Here is an 18,379-nt window from a genome sequence, read left to right on the forward strand (position 1 = left end):
ACTAAATTGTTGAGGCTAGGTTTGAACTTGTATCCTCCTGCCATAATTTCCAAGTTGCTGAGAATTTTGATATACACCTATATAACTCTAATTGTGTAGCACTGTTTTAGGTAATGGGAAGCACTCCAAAACATAAAAGGGAAATACTCCAAAACACAGGCAAAGGCAGTGACTTTCTCAGTAGGACTCCTAAAGTTCAGGAATTAATAAATGGGATGGCATCAAACTACAAAGCTATACAGGAAAGGAAGCAGCATGAAGAAAAAACCTACAGAATGGGAGAAAATCTTTGCCAGCTACTCTTCCAACAGAGGATTAATATCCAGAATATATAAAGAACTCCAAAAACAACACCAAAAAAACCCCCCACAATATTCTATTTAATAAATGGAAAAGTAAACTAAGTAGACATTTCTTAAAAGAAGTATAGATGGTTGACAATTATATGAAAAAATATTCAACATCTTTAGTCATTAGGGAAATGCACTGAGATTCCTTCTCACTCAAGTCAGAAGTCATCAAGGATACAATAATAATAAATGCTGAAAAGGAAAGGGTAACACTTATACAACACTGGGCCAGGTATTGTGGTGCACGCCTATAATCCCAGTGATTTAGAAGCAGAAAGAGCCCAAGTTCCAAACCTCTGCAATTTAGCAAGACACTGTCTCAAAAAATAAATGAACTGTGATTATAGCTGGGTGGTAAAGTGCCCTGGATTAGTGTGGCATTTGGGAGAAAAGAGTAAAGATATAAGTCTCTGGATAAAAAGAAATTTAATATATAATGAAAAGAACAATCCATATGAATTAAAGGACTGAATTGGAAATCAACCACAAAATTATTCATGTATCTTAGCACAGGTTTTCTTAAACTTGGCCAAAAGAAGTTAAAAGCCATAAAGGAAAAATTTATTAATTTGACTTTGCCAATACCAAAAACAAAACAAAAAAACAACTTCTGTTAAAAAGCACAAGCTATGGGCTGGATTTAAAATATTTAAAATGCATTCAACATGAAAAAACAAGCTAAGGCTTAATATTTTCATTATTTTTAAAGGGGGGAGGGGACTACAAAGCAGTAAAAAATAAAAACAATCCAGTAGGAAAGTGGGCAACAGATAAGAAATGAGTTCACAAAGAGGACGTATAAAAGAATACTACTTTTCAGTTATGAAATTGGTTTGAAGATAGCACATGTTTGTGAGGATACTTATTTCTCCACATCTTCACCAATACTAGATATACCCCTCAGAACCTTACTTGTCAGCTACAAAAATTGAACAGATATTTTCCCAGTCTGACTTCTCAGGAAGATAATTTGAAATTATCTGAGATAATTTGGTAAGATATCAAAGAGATCCAGAAGCATGATATAACTATCCAGATTGCTTCTCCAATCTTGACTCTTTGTATTAATTAGAATTACTTGGGAGCTCTAAAATTTAATAATCTTATAGATAATCTTGGCCCCTCCCCTACTTGACTAAATCAGAATTTCTAGTGGGTTAGTGGCTGGGCAGTAGAATTTTCTCAAACTCCTTAGGTGATTCTGCTATATAGGCAGGGTTGAAGACTAGAGTCAGATCGCCTAGATTTGAATCTTAAATCTATCATTTATTAGCTCTTTGGCCCTGGGTCTTCACCTAGAGATGATGAAAATTGTGTCTAGGTATTAAAAGATGTGTGGAAGAAAGTTTGATAATTTATTTGAAGCATTTATATTGGTGACTGCCATATAGTAAGTATTAGCTGTTTCTGCTATTGTTACGATTGCTCACACCACAAAGTCTAGTAAGAAAATGGATTAGTCTAGTTCTTAAATTGGTGCTTTTCACTCATTCCATAAGTAGCAAAGTTGTACTATTTGAGATGATCTGAAGTAATTATCATAGAAATGCTGTGACACTTTTTCCTATCCATAAAGTATGTGTTACTCTGAATTTACTTTGCTAATTTATTTTTTCTTGTCTTCCTCTGCCCTACTAGAATGTAAACATCATGAGGGGCCTTGCCTCTTTTTCATTACTATAACCCCATTAATCAGTTGATGCCAAAGTCATAGATGTCATTTAGAAAGATTTATTAAATATGTGAATGAAAAATCTTTTAATATTCTCGTCAGTATCTTCTGATGGCACATATGATTGTAAATCATTGCTTTCAAACTAAAAGTGATAGTTACTGGCATAAAATGTGTATTTGTTGTATAAATCCAGTTCTAACTTAATGTGGAGCAATCAAGCAAATTTGACACTAACTTTGCACCTAAACATTATGTCTAAAATTATGAATTTGTGTTTGTCATTGAAGGTTTAACTATGACCATAATGCATTAAATAACTCTGATAGGCAGGCCTGGTGGTACATGCCTGAAATCCCAGTGACTTGGGAGACTGAGGCAGAAGGATTGCAAGTTTGAGTCCATTCTTGGCAACTTAGTGAGACCCTGTCTCAAAAAATAAAAAGGGCTGTGGATGTAACTCAGTGCTAAAGCACCCCTGGGTTCAATCTCCAGTACCAAAAATACTGAAACAAAACCCAAAACAAACAACAAGAAGAAACAAAAAACTCAGTTTTTCAGAACAAACGTCAAAATATAGTAGAATTTCAGTACATTGTTTTTGCCTTTAAAGGTGTTCATTGGTTGGGAGAAACAAAAAATAGAAAACAGTGATTTTCTAAGTAATATTTAATTGTAATTTTAAGAATCTGACTTGTTTTGTGATATATTTTGACTTTTATTTTGGTAACTTACCTTTATTCTAGTTCTGTTTTTACTCCTAGCTTGCAAAGTTACCCTGGACAAATAATATCCTTTCTTTTGGCCTCAGTAAAATTTTAGGTTAGATTAGGTAGTTCTCCTATTTTATTCTTTTTTTTTTTTTTTTTTTTTAATGAGGTGCTGGGGCTGAGGTTGTGGCTCAATGGTAGAGTGCTTGCCTAGCATGCATGTGGCACTGGGTTTGATCCTCAGCACCACATAAAAGTAAAATAAAGATATTGTATCCACCTAAAAAACTTAAAAATGTGGTGCTGAGGATCGAACCCAGCGCCTCACACATGCTAGGCAAGTGCTTTACCACGAGCTGCAACCCCAGACCTCCTATTTTATTTATTTATTTATTTATAAATATTTATTCTCTAATTTTAGGTGGACACAACATCTTTATTTTATATTTATGTGGTGCTGAGGATTGAACCCAGTGCCTCATGCATGCTAGGCGAGCACTCTACCACTTAGCCACACACAGCCCCTCCTATTTTATTCTTAAAGTTAAAAAAGATCAGTGACATTTTTTTAACTTTAAGTGACATTTTTAACATCTAGTTCACTTGAAAAAGAAGATCCCCAGTTGTTTTAGGTTTCTTTAAATCTCTAAAACTGTACCTCTTTCATGGTATTTCTTCCTCAATACATTTTTATTTAACTGTAGCACAAGCTTGTACTGCTATCATCTCTCTTAGGTGAATTTTTGGTAGATTTCATGACTGATTTTAGGGTCATACATGATTTAAGTGTCATATTTGCGTAATATCCTGAGCCAAGATATAAACTGATTCACAGTCTGTATCTAAGGGATTCTCTATCCAGAGTAAGAAAAAGATATATCCAAGGAATATGAATGAAACTCATAGATAATAGCAGAGCTAAGAGGGTCATTGCCTAAAGTGCTTACACTGTATTTCAGTAAAGAAGAGTTAAGGTTTAAAGAGGAATTTAGGTGGAAAAGCCATATTTGAAGTTGAGACAACCACAATGTATTCTAAAAAAGCAGTAAATCATTTATTTTACTTAAAAGTAGAAAGTTTACTGCTGATTTTTTGGTTTCTTTGAATTCTAATGGCAGTTTATTTAATATAGTTATCATTGGTATCTAGGCAAATTTGCTGTCCCATCTGTATCTTACTGCTTTTTGTTTTTCTCCTAGGCAGCGATCATTAGTAGAGTTCAGTGTAGGATTGTGGCTTTGGATCTGCGAAGTCACGGTGAGTGAAGTTCTTAATTGATTTCAATGACATAGTTACCAAGCTTCTTTGAAAAAACTTAGTGTGGCCATAAAATAACCCAGTGTATTCCTTGTGGACATTTTGGGAATAGTCCTACCTTCCAGCAAGGCTTTTGTAATTATCTTCTTTAGAGTGGCTAACCATAAAGATTTGTCTGTAATGTAAAGAATTGTTGCTAAATTCATCATATAAAATCCCCATTTTATTGTCAAATTCAAGATTTTTAAAAAAAAATTTTTAAGTTATAGACACAATACCTTTATTTGGTTTGTTTATTTTTTTAATGTGGTGCTGAGCATTGAACCCTGCCTCATGTATGCTAGTCAAGCATTCTACTACTGAGCTACAACCCCAGCCTAAGATATTTTAAAAAGGAATATTGTTGCTTTTGTAATTTCATCCTTGGGAACTTTTAAAATATTTTCTTTTTAGGTGAAACAAAAGTCAAGAATTCTGAAGACTTGTCAGCAGAAACAATGGCTAAGTAAGTAACTGAATATTGCTTGTTTATTATGATTATAAATAATAATGTCACGTTATCATTTGCTGATGAGATTGTTGGATGATAATTTACCCTGAGAAAATTTTACTTCTCTTCTCCCCTGTTTTTGGTTTATATTTACTACATAATTGTGAAAGAAACTTCCATCTTTCTTGGTATATCCAATGTGATGGTCATCATGTAAAACACTTGGAATTTGTTCAAGGTTAGTTTGTGTTAGCTTTTGAAAAGTTTTCTTTTGTTGATGGAGTTGCATAGAATCTGGATATCTGTGTGGGACAGATTGGAAAAATAGTTGAATGCAAGCGGTGTTGAGAGTATGTTAAGGTCTACATTATTTGTCTGGTTTCATAGATGAGAGCAGGATATTAAAGAATAACTGAAGATACTCTGGGCCTCAATGAATGAACAATGAATGTAATATTTACAGTGGCTCTTAAATGTGCTCACTCATCAGAATCATCAGAGAAGTTATTAAAAATACAGATGAGGAGCCGGGTGCAATGGCGCATGCCTGTAATCCCAGTGGGTTGGGAGGCTGAGATGGGAGGAAGGAGAATTCAAAGCCAGCCCCAGTAATTTAGCAAGGCTGGTAAATATGTCCTCAGTTTTATCATTTTTAAAATAGTAATAAAGACCTTTCAGACAGAGCTATTAAACAATTATATTAGAGAATATTATAAGAAAGTTCTTAGCACATAGTAGGCACCTGTCTCAGCCATTTTCTGTTGCTGAATACCACAGACGAGAAATTTATAAAGAATAGAAGTTTATTTAGCTCATAGTTTTAGAGGCTGGGAAGTCCAAGAGTATGGTGCTAGCACCTCATGAAGGCCTTCTTGCAAAATAACTTGTGGAGGGCATCACTTGGTGATGCAAGGGAGCTAGAGAGATTTTTCACAGTACCACTCCTGTGATAACCCAGTATTCCAAAATTCTCTATCCACTTTGAAAAGTCCTACCTCTAAACAGTTTAGCTATTAACATGAATTGAGGGAGACATTCAAACCGTAGCCATTCTAAATAAATATTAGTTCTTTTTTCTTCCCTTCATATCATTTTGTCTTCCAGAGAGTTTTGTGTATGGTGTAGAAGCAGCCTGATATCAAAGAAGCTTGGACTTTCTCAACTTCATTATCTCCTTTGATGGTTGCCTAAACTACTTTGTAGGAAATTGCATAATAATTTACATTTGTATAGCAGTGAACTCTTTCAGAGTAGTTTGTATTTACTTTGCAGTCAATTAACTTTGCAATAAACATTATTCTTAACCTTCACTTTATAAATGTTGAAATTCACTGTTGGAGAAGTTAATAAACTAATCCAAGATCACATAGTAAAACATAAATTGAGGCTGGTATTCATCTTGTAAATCCAAATTTTATTACATTATAGTTGAGAAAACTGAGGCATAGAATAGTTAAATTATTTGTCCAGAGCCTTAAGCTTAGGTTCAAAACAAAGGCATTATATTTATGTAATTGTGCTAAGTGTATGGAACAGTAAAAGTGTGATGTAAAAAAGAAAAATTAGAAAATTTGGGTTCTTAGTCTTTAACTTGGTATTTATTAGGAGAGCTACATATGTGGCTAGCTGCAGAGATACTAGAGGGCATGATTACATAGGTGTGTTGTAAGATGGCCCTATAAACCTTTGCTATCCCCCAGAACTACTATTTACAGATCAAAGGAAGGATCTGGGAAAGAAAACTAGTTTAATGGTATTGTTAGAGAGTATTACCAGCATTTTACCCCCATCTCTGCAGGGATGTTGGCAATGTGGTTGAAGCCATGTACGGGGACCTCCCTCCTCCAATTATGCTAATTGGACATAGCATGGGTGGTGCTATTGCAGTGCACACAGCATCCGCTAACCTGGTGCCAAGCCTCCTGGGTCTGTGCATGATTGATGTTGTGGAAGGTAAGACCAAATCAGAATCGTTGACTTATAGGAGATATTTCTGATAAATTATTATCTTGTTTTAATTTATTATCAGTTTCATTCATCTTGAGACATGTCCCACTTGGTCTCTTTTTAAAATTGTGTAATCATTTTTCCATGTGATTAGAAATTCTTCATTAATATCCTTTTATGGCTAAATAATGTTTTAATTGTATGTCATATTCCATAATTTTATTTAACCATTTAAAAAGAAGCTGCCATATCTTTTATGATCCAGACTGAAAAGTCTCACTATTGCTTATACACCCTATTTATTGTAGGGGCACTACACAAGGGAGTGATTAGCAGTAGGGCTATATTGGAAGCTGGCTATCACATTAGTCTTTGGATTTTCTTAAACTGTATCTTTGTTTTCCCAAGCATTATTGAATTCTACTGGTACCTGGGGTAGATGTAGAGAGTTGACTCAGTAAGTGTAAATGCTCAGAATAAGTTAAAGGCTGTGGTTAATATTTCTTATATTTTTGTTTAACATCCAGGTACAGCCATGGATGCACTTAATAGCATGCAGAATTTCTTACGTGGTCGTCCTAAAACCTTCCAGTCTTTGGAGAATGCTATTGAATGGAGGTAATTCACAAATATATGTTGTCTCAATTTTAAGTGTTAAATTGAAGCTTTTCATTTTTGTCAGCATAAACACTAAGATTAAAGGAAAAAAGTAATTTTCCAAAGCTTTATTATAATAGTATGTGAGAAATTAAATTAGTTAAAGAGCAGAATTAAAAAAAAAAAACTTTAAATGTTTCAGAATTGGCTAAGTCATCTAAAAACCTATCCTTTTCCAATAAATTGTAATATTTCCTAAGGTCTTAGTGATTGTAGATCATCTGCTTTGTAGCCACTTCTGCCTCTAAGGTGAGAACTTGGACTAGATTTTCTCTAAGTCCTCTTCTATCTCTGATAACTCTATGGTTCTAGATTCACATTCTGTGTTTCAGGTAAAATGAAAATGATAGAGAAATAGAGGATGGGTGTAAGTTCCATTCTCAAGAATGTGTTTGAGTTTTAGGTGAATAGTTCTTATAAAAAATGCTGACAAAATTGGCTATGGCTTCTGCTTAAGAAAAGACTGTTCAGTAATAAATTCATTCCTTCAATCACTTTTATTAAATATATATCACTTTTTATATAAATATTTATATTTATTTTATGCTAAAGGATGAAGATTCAGAGATGACTGAAACATATCCTTCCCTCAAGGAGATAAGCCTTGGAATAGAATATCTTCCACATCCTAACTTCCTACCTAATTCTTCAAAATCTATCTATAGTTTCTTCTCCAGAATGTTTTCTCTTAATCCTCCATATCATGAGATAACACTCTCAGCAAAATTGCTAAAGTCCTTTGAGTTTATTATTATATAGCACTATATTTACTCTTAGTCTTCCAGTCTTCCTTTGAGAGATATGCTCATATATTGTTATTTTCATTATTGCCGGTCTCAGTGCCTTTCCCACATCATAAAGGTAGAAGCTGTTCTCTATTTCTTTTGTACTTTTACACAGCATATAGCATACTGCTGTTTGCCCTAGAAGACAGAACATGTCTATTAACTGAATCAGAGATATCAATTGGAAACTTAGACACAATGTAGTATATGTATCCTAGAGAGTTTTCCTAGGGTCTCATGCTAGAATATGACTTGCCAGAATGATGCTTGTATTTGCTGAGGTTGCTTCTACCATTCCTTGTTCAGTATCATAACACAAGATTTAAGATCTCTCAGAGACACCAAAGAGAATGAAAATGAGAATGCAACTGCTGCCAGACATGTACCTCAGGTGCCCTGCCTGCTTCCTTAGTAATAACTAGTGAAAAAACTTATCTATAATTTATCCTTTTCCAAAATTTTTAAAATTTATTCAGTAGACATTTTCTCTAGTACATAAGATATGTACCTGTTCAAAGGCCTAAGGATAAATTGGAGTCAGTGTCTTGCATTAAAAACAAAAACAAGGGGCTAGGGTTGTGGCTCAATGGCAAAGCACTTGTCTAGCATATGTGAGGCACTGGGTTAAATTCTCAATATCACATATAAATAAATGAATAAAATAAAGGTCCATCAACATCTAAAAAATATTTTTAAAAAACAAAACCCAGTAAATACATAAATACAACACAATGAAGAAAGCATAGGAGTTATAGAAGGGCACCCATCCAGGGTTGTGATAGGCCCTGTCTTGATTCTAGTGCAGCTACAGAATAGAGTAAGATTTCTGTTTGTTAAATGTTAAGGTGTTCTAGATTCTATGTGTCATTGATTTTTAGAACCTATTTTCTGTGTCCAAGAATCATAAAATATTATGAGGTATTTAATATTTTGTTTTGTACCCCACTGGATATCTGAATCAAGTTTATGACTCTTGGCCATTTTCTATTCCAGATTAAAGAAAAAAATTATTGAAATACGGGGTCAACAATTACTGCTTTTGCTCCTTGGTCTTGTTAATGCGAAGCAGTAGGGTATAATCATTAAGAAGGGGCTTTGAAAAGTCAGACAGTGAGTTGCATCTTGGTTCCACTGCTCTGGCTCTGAGAAAAATAAAATAGGAAAAAGAGCAGGAAATGGGGTGATAATGGAAGTTGATTAGGAGGCTAATGTAGAAATGTAGGAGAGTAATAAACTAGGCAACAGAAGAAATACGATTGTTGCTGAAAGCTCAGTCCTTGTCCCCGATGCCAATCCAATAATGAGGACATGGTTTTGAGGAAAAGGAAAAAGATAGTTTATTGCTATGCTAGCAAAGAAGAAACACAAGGGGTTCCCATCCCAAAGGCTATGATTCTGTCCATCATCAGGCTTTTATAGAGGTGAATCAGAGAAAATGAGATTAGGGAGGAGAGATCAGCAAGGAAAAGATCAGGGAGGTGGGGCTGGAGATGTGGCTCAGCGGTAGCGCGCTCGCCTGGCATGCGTGCGGCCCGGGTTCAATCCTCAGCACCACATACCAACAAAGATGTTGTGTCCGCCGAGAACTAAAAAATAAATATTAAAAATTCTCTCTCTCTCTCTCTCTCCCCCCCCCCCTCACTCTCTCTTTAAAAAAAAAAAAAAAAGATCAGGGAGGAGAAGTTAGGGAAAAGATAACAGAAGATCAGAGAAAAGGTTAAGGAAAAGAATATCAGGGAGGAAAGGATCAGGGAGAAAATGGTTAGGAAAAAGAAAAAGAAAATGTAAGTTTCAAAGCCACAAGGGATATAGTCAAAGCATCAAATGAACCCCTGATACAGTGTAGTAAGATGTATATTTAGAAGGTTGAACTGACAAAATCCACCTATGGATTGAATATTGGGAGAAAACTATGGATTGAATATTGGGAGAAAAAAGATGGCCAGGAGGGAGCTCAAGGAAGAATTATAGCGATTGTTGGATGAACAGTACAGACAGAAGTCAATTGGGTAGAAATAGGGAAAGGGAATTGGTTTTGGCTAAACTGAAATGCTTATTAGAAATCTAGGTGGAAATGTTAAGTAGGAAGTTGTATATACTAGTTAGAAGAGGTTGAGCTACAGACAAATTGGGGAATTGTCATCACTAAGATAACATTTAAAGCTGAAAAATCAAATGCAATCACCTAGGAATTTGATGTTGATAAAAGATCAAAGAGTTGATCTTGGGTATTCCTCCAATATTTAGAGGTTAGGAAGAAGATCCAACAAAGGAAACTGGAAAGTCATAGTTGGTGAGGTATAAAGTAACCAGGAGGGTAGAGCACATGTTTTTAAAAGGAGGGAGGGAGCAACTGAGTCAAATGCTGCTGAGAAATCAAGTAAGATGAGAACCAGGGAATGACCATTGAATTCAGCATGATAGTAGTGACCTTGACTCATACAAAGCTGGGTGTGGTGGCACATGCCTGTAATCCCAGCAATTTGGGATGGGGCAAAAGGATTGTAAATTTGAGTTCAGCCTCAGCAATTTGGTGAGACCCTGTCGCAAAAAAAAAAAAAAAAAAAAAAAAAAAGGGCTGAGGATATAGTTAAATGATAACAGTGCCCAGAGTTCAATCCCTGGTACCAGAAGAAAAAAATATCTAAATGGAAATATAACAGAAGTATTTGATATATATATATTTCAAATATATATTAATAGACATCAAAACAGTTTATCATTAGAAATGCTGGTACGTATATTGGTTCAGTTGGTGGTTGAAAGATAAGGTAGTAGTTCTGATTGCTTTTGTTTATCATTAGGTAAGAAATAATATCATTATCTAGGAAGGGGCTTTTAAATCTGCATGATTTTGTGTGTGTGTGTTACTGGAAATCAAACCCAGGACCTCACACATGCTAGGCAAGCATTTTACCACTGAGCTACATCTCCCAGCCTCTAACTTACATGATTTGTAAAAAAAAAAATTTTTTTTAGTTGTAGATAGACACAACATATTTATTTATTTATTTATTTTTATGTGTGCTGAGGATCGAACCCAGGGTCTCAGTGCTCTACCACTGAGCTACAGTCCCAGCCCTTAAATGATTTTTTAAGCTAAAAAATTTGGAGATGTGTTTTTCTGGTGGCCTGCTTTAAGCAGTGTTTCTAGTTTCCCTGGGGATACGCAATCATTTTGCTTTGTCCTTAGGTAAACAAGTAGTAAAAAGACTAATCTATTCAGATAGTCTAAGCTCTGTAGCATGGCTGTGTCTTTGTTTTATGCTGTTGTCAAGAATACCAGACTGGACAGTTTATAAACAATGAAAGTTTATTTTTCTCATAGTTTTGGGGGCTAGAAACTCCCAGATCACAGCTTGCATTTCAGGGCCTTATTGCATTCACTGTATGATAGCACAGGGCACCACATAGTGAGGGAGTTCAAGAGGGAGCCAAACTCGCTTTTTTAACAAACCCACCCAACATAAGGATATTAGTCCAATCATGAGGTCTGAGCTCTGCCTAATCATCTCTTAGAGGTCCCACCTCTCAGTTTGCAAGGAACTAGCCCCTGGTATACCAATCCTATTCTGTCCTGTTCCCACTTTGCTGTCCCTTGCTACTCCTTGTATTTGGTTTTCTAAAATCATCTTCCTGTTGACTTTCACATCATGGTATCTTTTTTCATGATATACTTTCTGCCTACAATGCTCTGATCAACTTTTATGTTCTGATTAGCTTCTTCTGTCCTGCGCATAGACTTGGCACAAGTACTCCCTTGGTAAATATTTGTAGAACTATAATTGCCGCAAACTGCCCGGCCCCGGGCCGGCTGAGTCCCGCTTCTGCTGCCGAGCACTGCCTGCGGCACCCCTGCTGAGCGATCCCCTGCTGAGCTGTCAGTGCACGCGGGCTTGCAATCTTGCAACCCGGTTGGGCACAAAAACACAAGCCAGTCAAACTGAGACAAAGTTTTATTTAGAGAGAGGCCGTGTGCGTCCCCTAACAGGTGGGTCCGCCACGTGTGTGTCTACCTGAGCCGGAGGGGTTTTCACTTCCCCCGGAACACCCTCCTACCATCCTTTTCCAACCAATGGGAACTCTCCCATTACAAGAGTGACATGAGTAACCTGAGTCCTGAAATGGGCCCAGCTGAACAGCATGAGTCCAAATACCATATGAATGTGAATTGCTGGCTGGCAGTCAATAAAATCCAAAGGTGCCTGTATCAATATTTTTGCTGTGGCTCCTAACAATAATGACTTTACTTGATTTTTACGACCCAGTTTATAGTTAAGAGAGACAGAGGAGGAGGAATAGTGGTGATTTTCAATAGTGGTGAGCAATATGGGTAACTATAACTTTTTGTTAGATCCCACAGAATCTGCAGAATTACTCATTTGATTCTAATAATGTGATGAAATCAATACTGAGTAACCTTCTCTCTCCTTTCTCACTTTTGTCTCCTAGTGTGAAGAGTGGCCAAATTCGAAATCTGGAGTCTGCTCGTGTCTCCATGGTTGGCCAAGTCAAACAGTAGGTCTTACTTTTTCCTTTTGGGCTGGTTAGAAGCTGAATTTTGGTGAGGGGGTTATAGATTGCTTTTTTTTTATGTTATACTTACTCATCATACTGACATGCTTTCATTATTTTAGGTAATTTTACAGGTGAGCTTATTTGGGCAAGCCTTATGGATACTTTTTCTTTTTTTTTTTTTTTTAAAGAAATCCCAAAGCCAGTTATTGTTGTTTATGTAATACTGAATTACGTTAGCAAAACTCTAGGTGTTGAAAAGTAAGGCATTCCAGAGAGTTCACATTAAACATTAAGTGTCCACTTTTTTTTTTTTTAAAGAGAGAGTGAGAGAGGAGAGAGAGAGATAGAAAGAATTTTTAATATTTATTTTTTAGTTCTCGGCGGACACAACATCTTTGTTGGTATGTGGTGCTGAGGATCGAACCCGGGCCGCATGCATGCCAGGCGGGCACGCTACTGCTTGAGCCACATCCCCAGCCCTAAGTGTCCACTTTTGACTGACAGCTATGGTTTCATTCTCCTCATAAGCCAAACCTCAGTATGAGGAAATTATAATATAAAATCTGTGCATAACCAGAGTAAAAGTCAGATTCTAAGGGTGAACTAAAATTATTTAACCCAACTGATCTTTTTTGATAGAGTTACTTGGATCCTGGGAATTGCTGCATAGCCACAAAATAAACTTTAGATGAATTGAGAGAATGTTATCCAACAGAATACATAGAAGTACAAGAGTTAGATGAAAATAATAATGGCATTATTGAGTGATTACTATTTGCCTGGCACTGTGCAAAGTATTTTATATAAACTGTCTTTATTTTTAAAACCTTGTATTATGGAAAAAATCACAAACATGTTGGAATAATGCCATAAACCCCAATGTACTCACTGCCCATTTAAAAAAAAAAAAGTTACTAACTTATGACCAGTTTTGTTTCATCTGTGTGCCCATTTATTTCCTTCACATGTAAATATTTTGAGGCAAATTCCAAATACAATTTCCTCTGTAACTGGCTTTTTAAACCTAATCCCAATGATATTATCATACCTTAAAAAATTTAATATCACCAAAATCTAATCTGAATCATATTTCTGATTTGTTTCAAATGATTTTTTAAATTTTACTTTTTATTTATACAGTTATGGGGTACAACATGATATTTCAATATTTGTATTTTTTTGGAATGCCTGATTCTAAATTAGCATATTTAGCACTTTAAACATTTAATTTTTTGGTGATAGATCATTCAAGGGCTCTCTTTTGAGCTACTGCATTATATACTATCTTGTTGTTAGCTTCAGTTCCTACTATGCATTTCATAATTTTTTTTAAAGTTAAGATTAGTGGGGCTGGGATTGTGGCTTAGAGGTAGTGCGCTCGCCTAGCATGCATGAGGCACTGGGTTCGATCCTCAGCACCACATAAATATAAAGACATTTTTTAAAAAGTTAAGATTAGAATTAAATAAAGTAAATACATAACCAGTTAGTTGATAACTTCTCTTAAGTATGTTTTAACCTACAGGTTTCTTTTTTTTTTTTTTCTTGAAATTTATTTACTGAGGAAACATAGTTGTTTACCCCATAGAATTTTTTACATTAGGAATTTACTAAGCAAATCCTCAAGCTGTAAAAAAAAATACTGCTTTATAGGTGAGGAAATAGAAGTTCAGAGAGATAAATTAATTTCCCACGACTACACAACTAGTAGATAATAAAGCTAAGATTCAAACTTTTGTGTATTTTACTTCAAAGCCTGTAGCATGGATTGGTATGCCTAAAAAGACATTTTCAGTAATAATATCAGACAGATACAATGCAGATATGACACTGCCAGGTTCCATGCTGAAATTTTTTGCCCTAAACCTTCTTATCCACACACAGGCATTGGAAATTCAAAGCACATATTTCTTTGTTACACTATTTTTTTTATTTTTTTTTTATTTTTTTTTTTTAGAGAGAGAGAGAATTTTTAATATTTCTTTTTTAGTTTTCGGCGGACACAACATCTTTGTTGGTATGTGGTGCTGAGGATCGAACCCGGGCCGCACGCATGCCAGGCAAGCGCGCTACCGCTTGAGCCACATCCCCAGCCCCACACTATTTTTTTTAATCATATCTGTACTACTATATTATAGATATGAAACTCAGCACTCGCAGTTCATAGAAAACCCTCACTTAACAAAATATTTATGAATATACACTTTACTAAAGGTTTGGGAGAATATAAAGAAGTTATCATTGTTAAAAATCTCCACTGACCCTTCAATTTATTCTAGCCTTTTTATTTTCCTTCCTATCTTCTCTCCTTTTCTCCCATTTTTCAAGGGCAAAAATAACTTCCTCTATATCATGTAAAGTAGACCTTGATACTGGCCAATACCCAGGCCCTTGGGATTTTTACTGTTAGCACTTGTCAGTGTATTTTTCCATCAAATTCTCTCTAAAGGGATTAAGTACCAGCTGCTCATATAATAATAATTTTTCTACCTAATTTCATAATATAAAGAGATACTATTTGGTGGGGTAGGAGAGTGGTAACCAGGGATTAAACCCAGCCAGGGGTGCATAACAACTGAGCCACATCCCCAGCACCCCCCCTCCGCTTTTTTTTTTTTTTTTAACATTTTATTTTGAGACACGGTCTCATGAAGTTGCTGAGGTTGGCTGTGAACTCGTGATCCTCCTGCCTCAGCCTCCTGAACCTCTGGAATTACAGGCATGCACCACTGTGCCCTACAACAGATACCATTTTTAAGAGAAAAACACCTAGCAATAATTGGTTGGATCAGATGGTCTATTCAGCTGGCCATGGTTGTTCTAATTGCCAGTTTCTTTCAGCCAACTAAAAAGTAGGTCAGGCATGGTGGTGCTCGCCTGTAATCCCAATGACTCAGGAGGCTGAGGCAGGAGGATCACAAGTTCAAAGCCACCTCAGCAACTTAGCAAGGCCTTAGCAACAACTTAATTAGTAAGGCCTTAAGCAACTTAGCGAGACCCTGTCTCAAAATAAAAACAAAAAGCGCTAGGGAGGTAGTTCAATTTTTAAGTACCCCTTGTACCAAAAAATAAAAATAAAAGTAGTATCTTTTACCATTTCATCTGAGTCTTATTCTACTATAAGCAGAGTACAACAAAAAAACACCATGCGTTGGAGTTTGTTGGGGCTGAATTTGCATACCAGCTTAATCCACCCATAAATAATTCTTTCCAGATAATCCTAGACAATTATTATCTCTTCAGGGCTACTTCATATGATTATAATGATAATTGTATAAAAGAACACCAATAAAACTTTTGTCACCATGCCTCAGGAAATGGTTGTTCCTTTTCTATGGGTCTATATTAGTACAAGAGCTGAAAATCAGCCATTGGAGTATAGTTACATATTGGTCATGTTTTTTCACATTTTCACATTCTCCTTCTTCCAGAGCATTATTAAGTTCTATTAACATTTGATTATAAAAGGCCGTAAATATGGGTATCTCTGAAACAATTTGTGATAGAAAAGAAATATGTAATAGTAATTTTATTTTTAAAAAAATCTAGGTGTGAAGGAATTACTAGTCCAGAAGGCTCAAAATCTATAGTGGAAGGAATTATAGAAGAAGAAGAAGAAGAAGAAGAAGGAAGTGAGTCAGTAAACAAGAGGAAAAAGGAAGATGACATGGAGGTAGGTGAAGGCCTGCTGTCTTAGAAAGATAGGGTAGGGGATGGTTCTAAGTGTGATTACATATTTTAGGGGACAGAGATACCAACGTAAGAGATACTTAGGTTAAATATAAGATAAAAAGCACTGTCAATAGTTTTGACCAGTTGCAATGTAAAACCTTAAAATATATAATCTTCCCTTAAACAGAACTGCTTTCTCACCAGACTTTCTCATCTCTCCTTCTGTTCCTGTAGTTTCTCATGAGAAAAAGCCCATTTCTTACCTGTCTACTCTAAGCCCATCTAAATTTTACTCAGCTTTCAAGGTCTATCTCCTTGGAAGTGTTTTCTGACCTCCATTTATCAGTCCATTTTTAGTACAGCACCTAAAGTTGATATGACACAACTTAGTATTTCTTTTAGAAATTGTGTTTGTTGAGCCATAGTACAGATTGTCGTAAACCACATTAAAAAATACAGTGGTCTCCTGCTAGTTATTTCTAGGTTGATGGTCCATGTTGTTCTCTACTTGTGCAAAAATTGTATAACAAGTAAAAAAAAAGTGTGCATTTTCAGGGCAGAAACTGATGTTCTGCATGAATTTCCCTCAGCATTTATCTCAGGATTGTGTGAGCAGTAAGTGTTCTGTGAGTACTGGCTAGACAGTTGGTTTGAGGACAGTAAAGGAAAGGGGTGCTTTTTTTCTCGGAAATGTCTAGTGACTATGAGCAGCAGACTTTCTGGAATGGATTATAAATATCTTACTAATGACAAGTAATTGGCTTGGTGTAATCACATTCTCCTTTACTTTTGTAGATGCTACTTATTATTAGCAAGGAGAGAACATTTTTTAATAGTATTTTTAATTTAATGAGGATCTTCTTGCCATCCTTAAGATCAGTGATCTGAATAATACTTGGTATATCTTCAGAGTTTGCAAAAATATAAATAATACATTGTCTATTTGGCCCTCCCAACACCCTGTGAGATCTTTTCTTCCATATTACAGTATAGTAACTGAGGCTCAGAAGTTAAGAGTCTTTCTCAAGGTAACGAAGCAAGTATTTAGTAGACTTAGTATGTTTTATTACTTCTTACCTTTTATGTGCTAGGCACTATCCTGAATACTTAACATTTGTCAACTTCTCATTTTAGCTCTGCATTGTAAAAATTATCATTATTTTTGTGTCTCAGGTATAGATACTTTCTTAACAGTATCACATAAAAGTAACAGTAACACATAAAAGTTAGAGTTAAAACACACCAAGATCCTCTGATTTTTAATTCCTACTCATTTTTTGTTTGCAATTTTTTTTATAAGAACCATTATATGATTTTATAAACTCCAGCAGTTTTGTTGAGAGGACAAACTGAAGCGCATCAGTTATTATCCATTAGCCATCACTTCCTATTTCTCCCCAACTCTCCTAGCCTTAGGCAATCACTAATCTACTTTCTGTCTTTATAGCTTAACCTATCCTGTACATTAAATATAAATGGAATTATACAACATGTGGTCTTTTGCGGCTGAGTTCTTTTACCTTAGCATAAGGCTTTCAAAGTTCATCATGTTGTAACATGTATCAGTCATTTGTTTCTTTTGTGTCTAAAAAATATTCCATTTTACGGATATGCTACATTTTATACACTCATCAGTTGATGAACATTTGGATTATTTCCACTTTTTTTTCTATTATGAATAATACTGCTATGAATATTTACTTTGCAACTTTTGTATGGACATAGATTTTTATTTTTCTTGACTATGTATACCTAGGAGTGGATTGCTGGATCATCTGGTAAATATGGGTAACCTTTTGAAGAACTGTTTACACTAGCAGTGTCTGAGGCTTTCAGTTTGTCCATATCATTACAACACTGTTACTATCTCCCTCTTTGATTATAGTCATCTTTGGGGGTATAAAGTGATATCTGATTGTGATTTTGATTGTATTTCTCTAATAGCCATTGATGGTGAGCATCTTTTCATGGCATTAGTGTCCATCTGTCCCTCTTCATTCTTTTGCATATGGATATTTATTTGTTTAGTTACCTCAACACTGTTGAAAAGACTATCTGTCCTTTTCCCATTGAGTGCTATTGATACTCTTAGCAGAGGTCATTTGAAATCACGTGCACACACACACACACACACAAACACACACACACACACACACACACGGGTTTATTTCTGGGTTCTCTGTTTCCTTGGTCTATTTTTCTTCATGTCAGTATCAAACTTAATAGCTTTGTAATGGTTTGAAATCAGGGAATGTGAGTCCTCCAATTTCATTGTTTTTGTTTGTTTGTTAAGAAAATCCTCAAAAAAAAGTCACTGGGCT

General features: G+C 35.5%; 1 protein-coding gene across 1 annotated transcript in view; it reads left to right on the plus strand.

Annotated features, from left to right (window-relative positions):
- The window catches only part of Ppme1 (protein phosphatase methylesterase 1), a 63,048-nt gene that overhangs the window by 36,003 nt on the left and 8,666 nt on the right, over positions 1-18,379 (plus strand). Inside the window, exons 4-9 of the mRNA XM_026379518.2 lie at positions 3,932-3,989; positions 4,443-4,494; positions 6,278-6,432; positions 6,954-7,044; positions 12,321-12,386; positions 15,936-16,059. Coding sequence (XP_026235303.2) covers positions 3,932-3,989; positions 4,443-4,494; positions 6,278-6,432; positions 6,954-7,044; positions 12,321-12,386; positions 15,936-16,059 — 546 coding nt within the window. The remainder of the gene's footprint in view (positions 1-3,931; positions 3,990-4,442; positions 4,495-6,277; positions 6,433-6,953; positions 7,045-12,320; positions 12,387-15,935; positions 16,060-18,379) is intronic.

Source organism: Urocitellus parryii, chromosome 4 (assembly GCF_045843805.1).
Source record: "Urocitellus parryii isolate mUroPar1 chromosome 4, mUroPar1.hap1, whole genome shotgun sequence".
In the NCBI taxonomy this organism is placed as follows: Eukaryota; Metazoa; Chordata; class Mammalia; order Rodentia; family Sciuridae; genus Urocitellus; species Urocitellus parryii.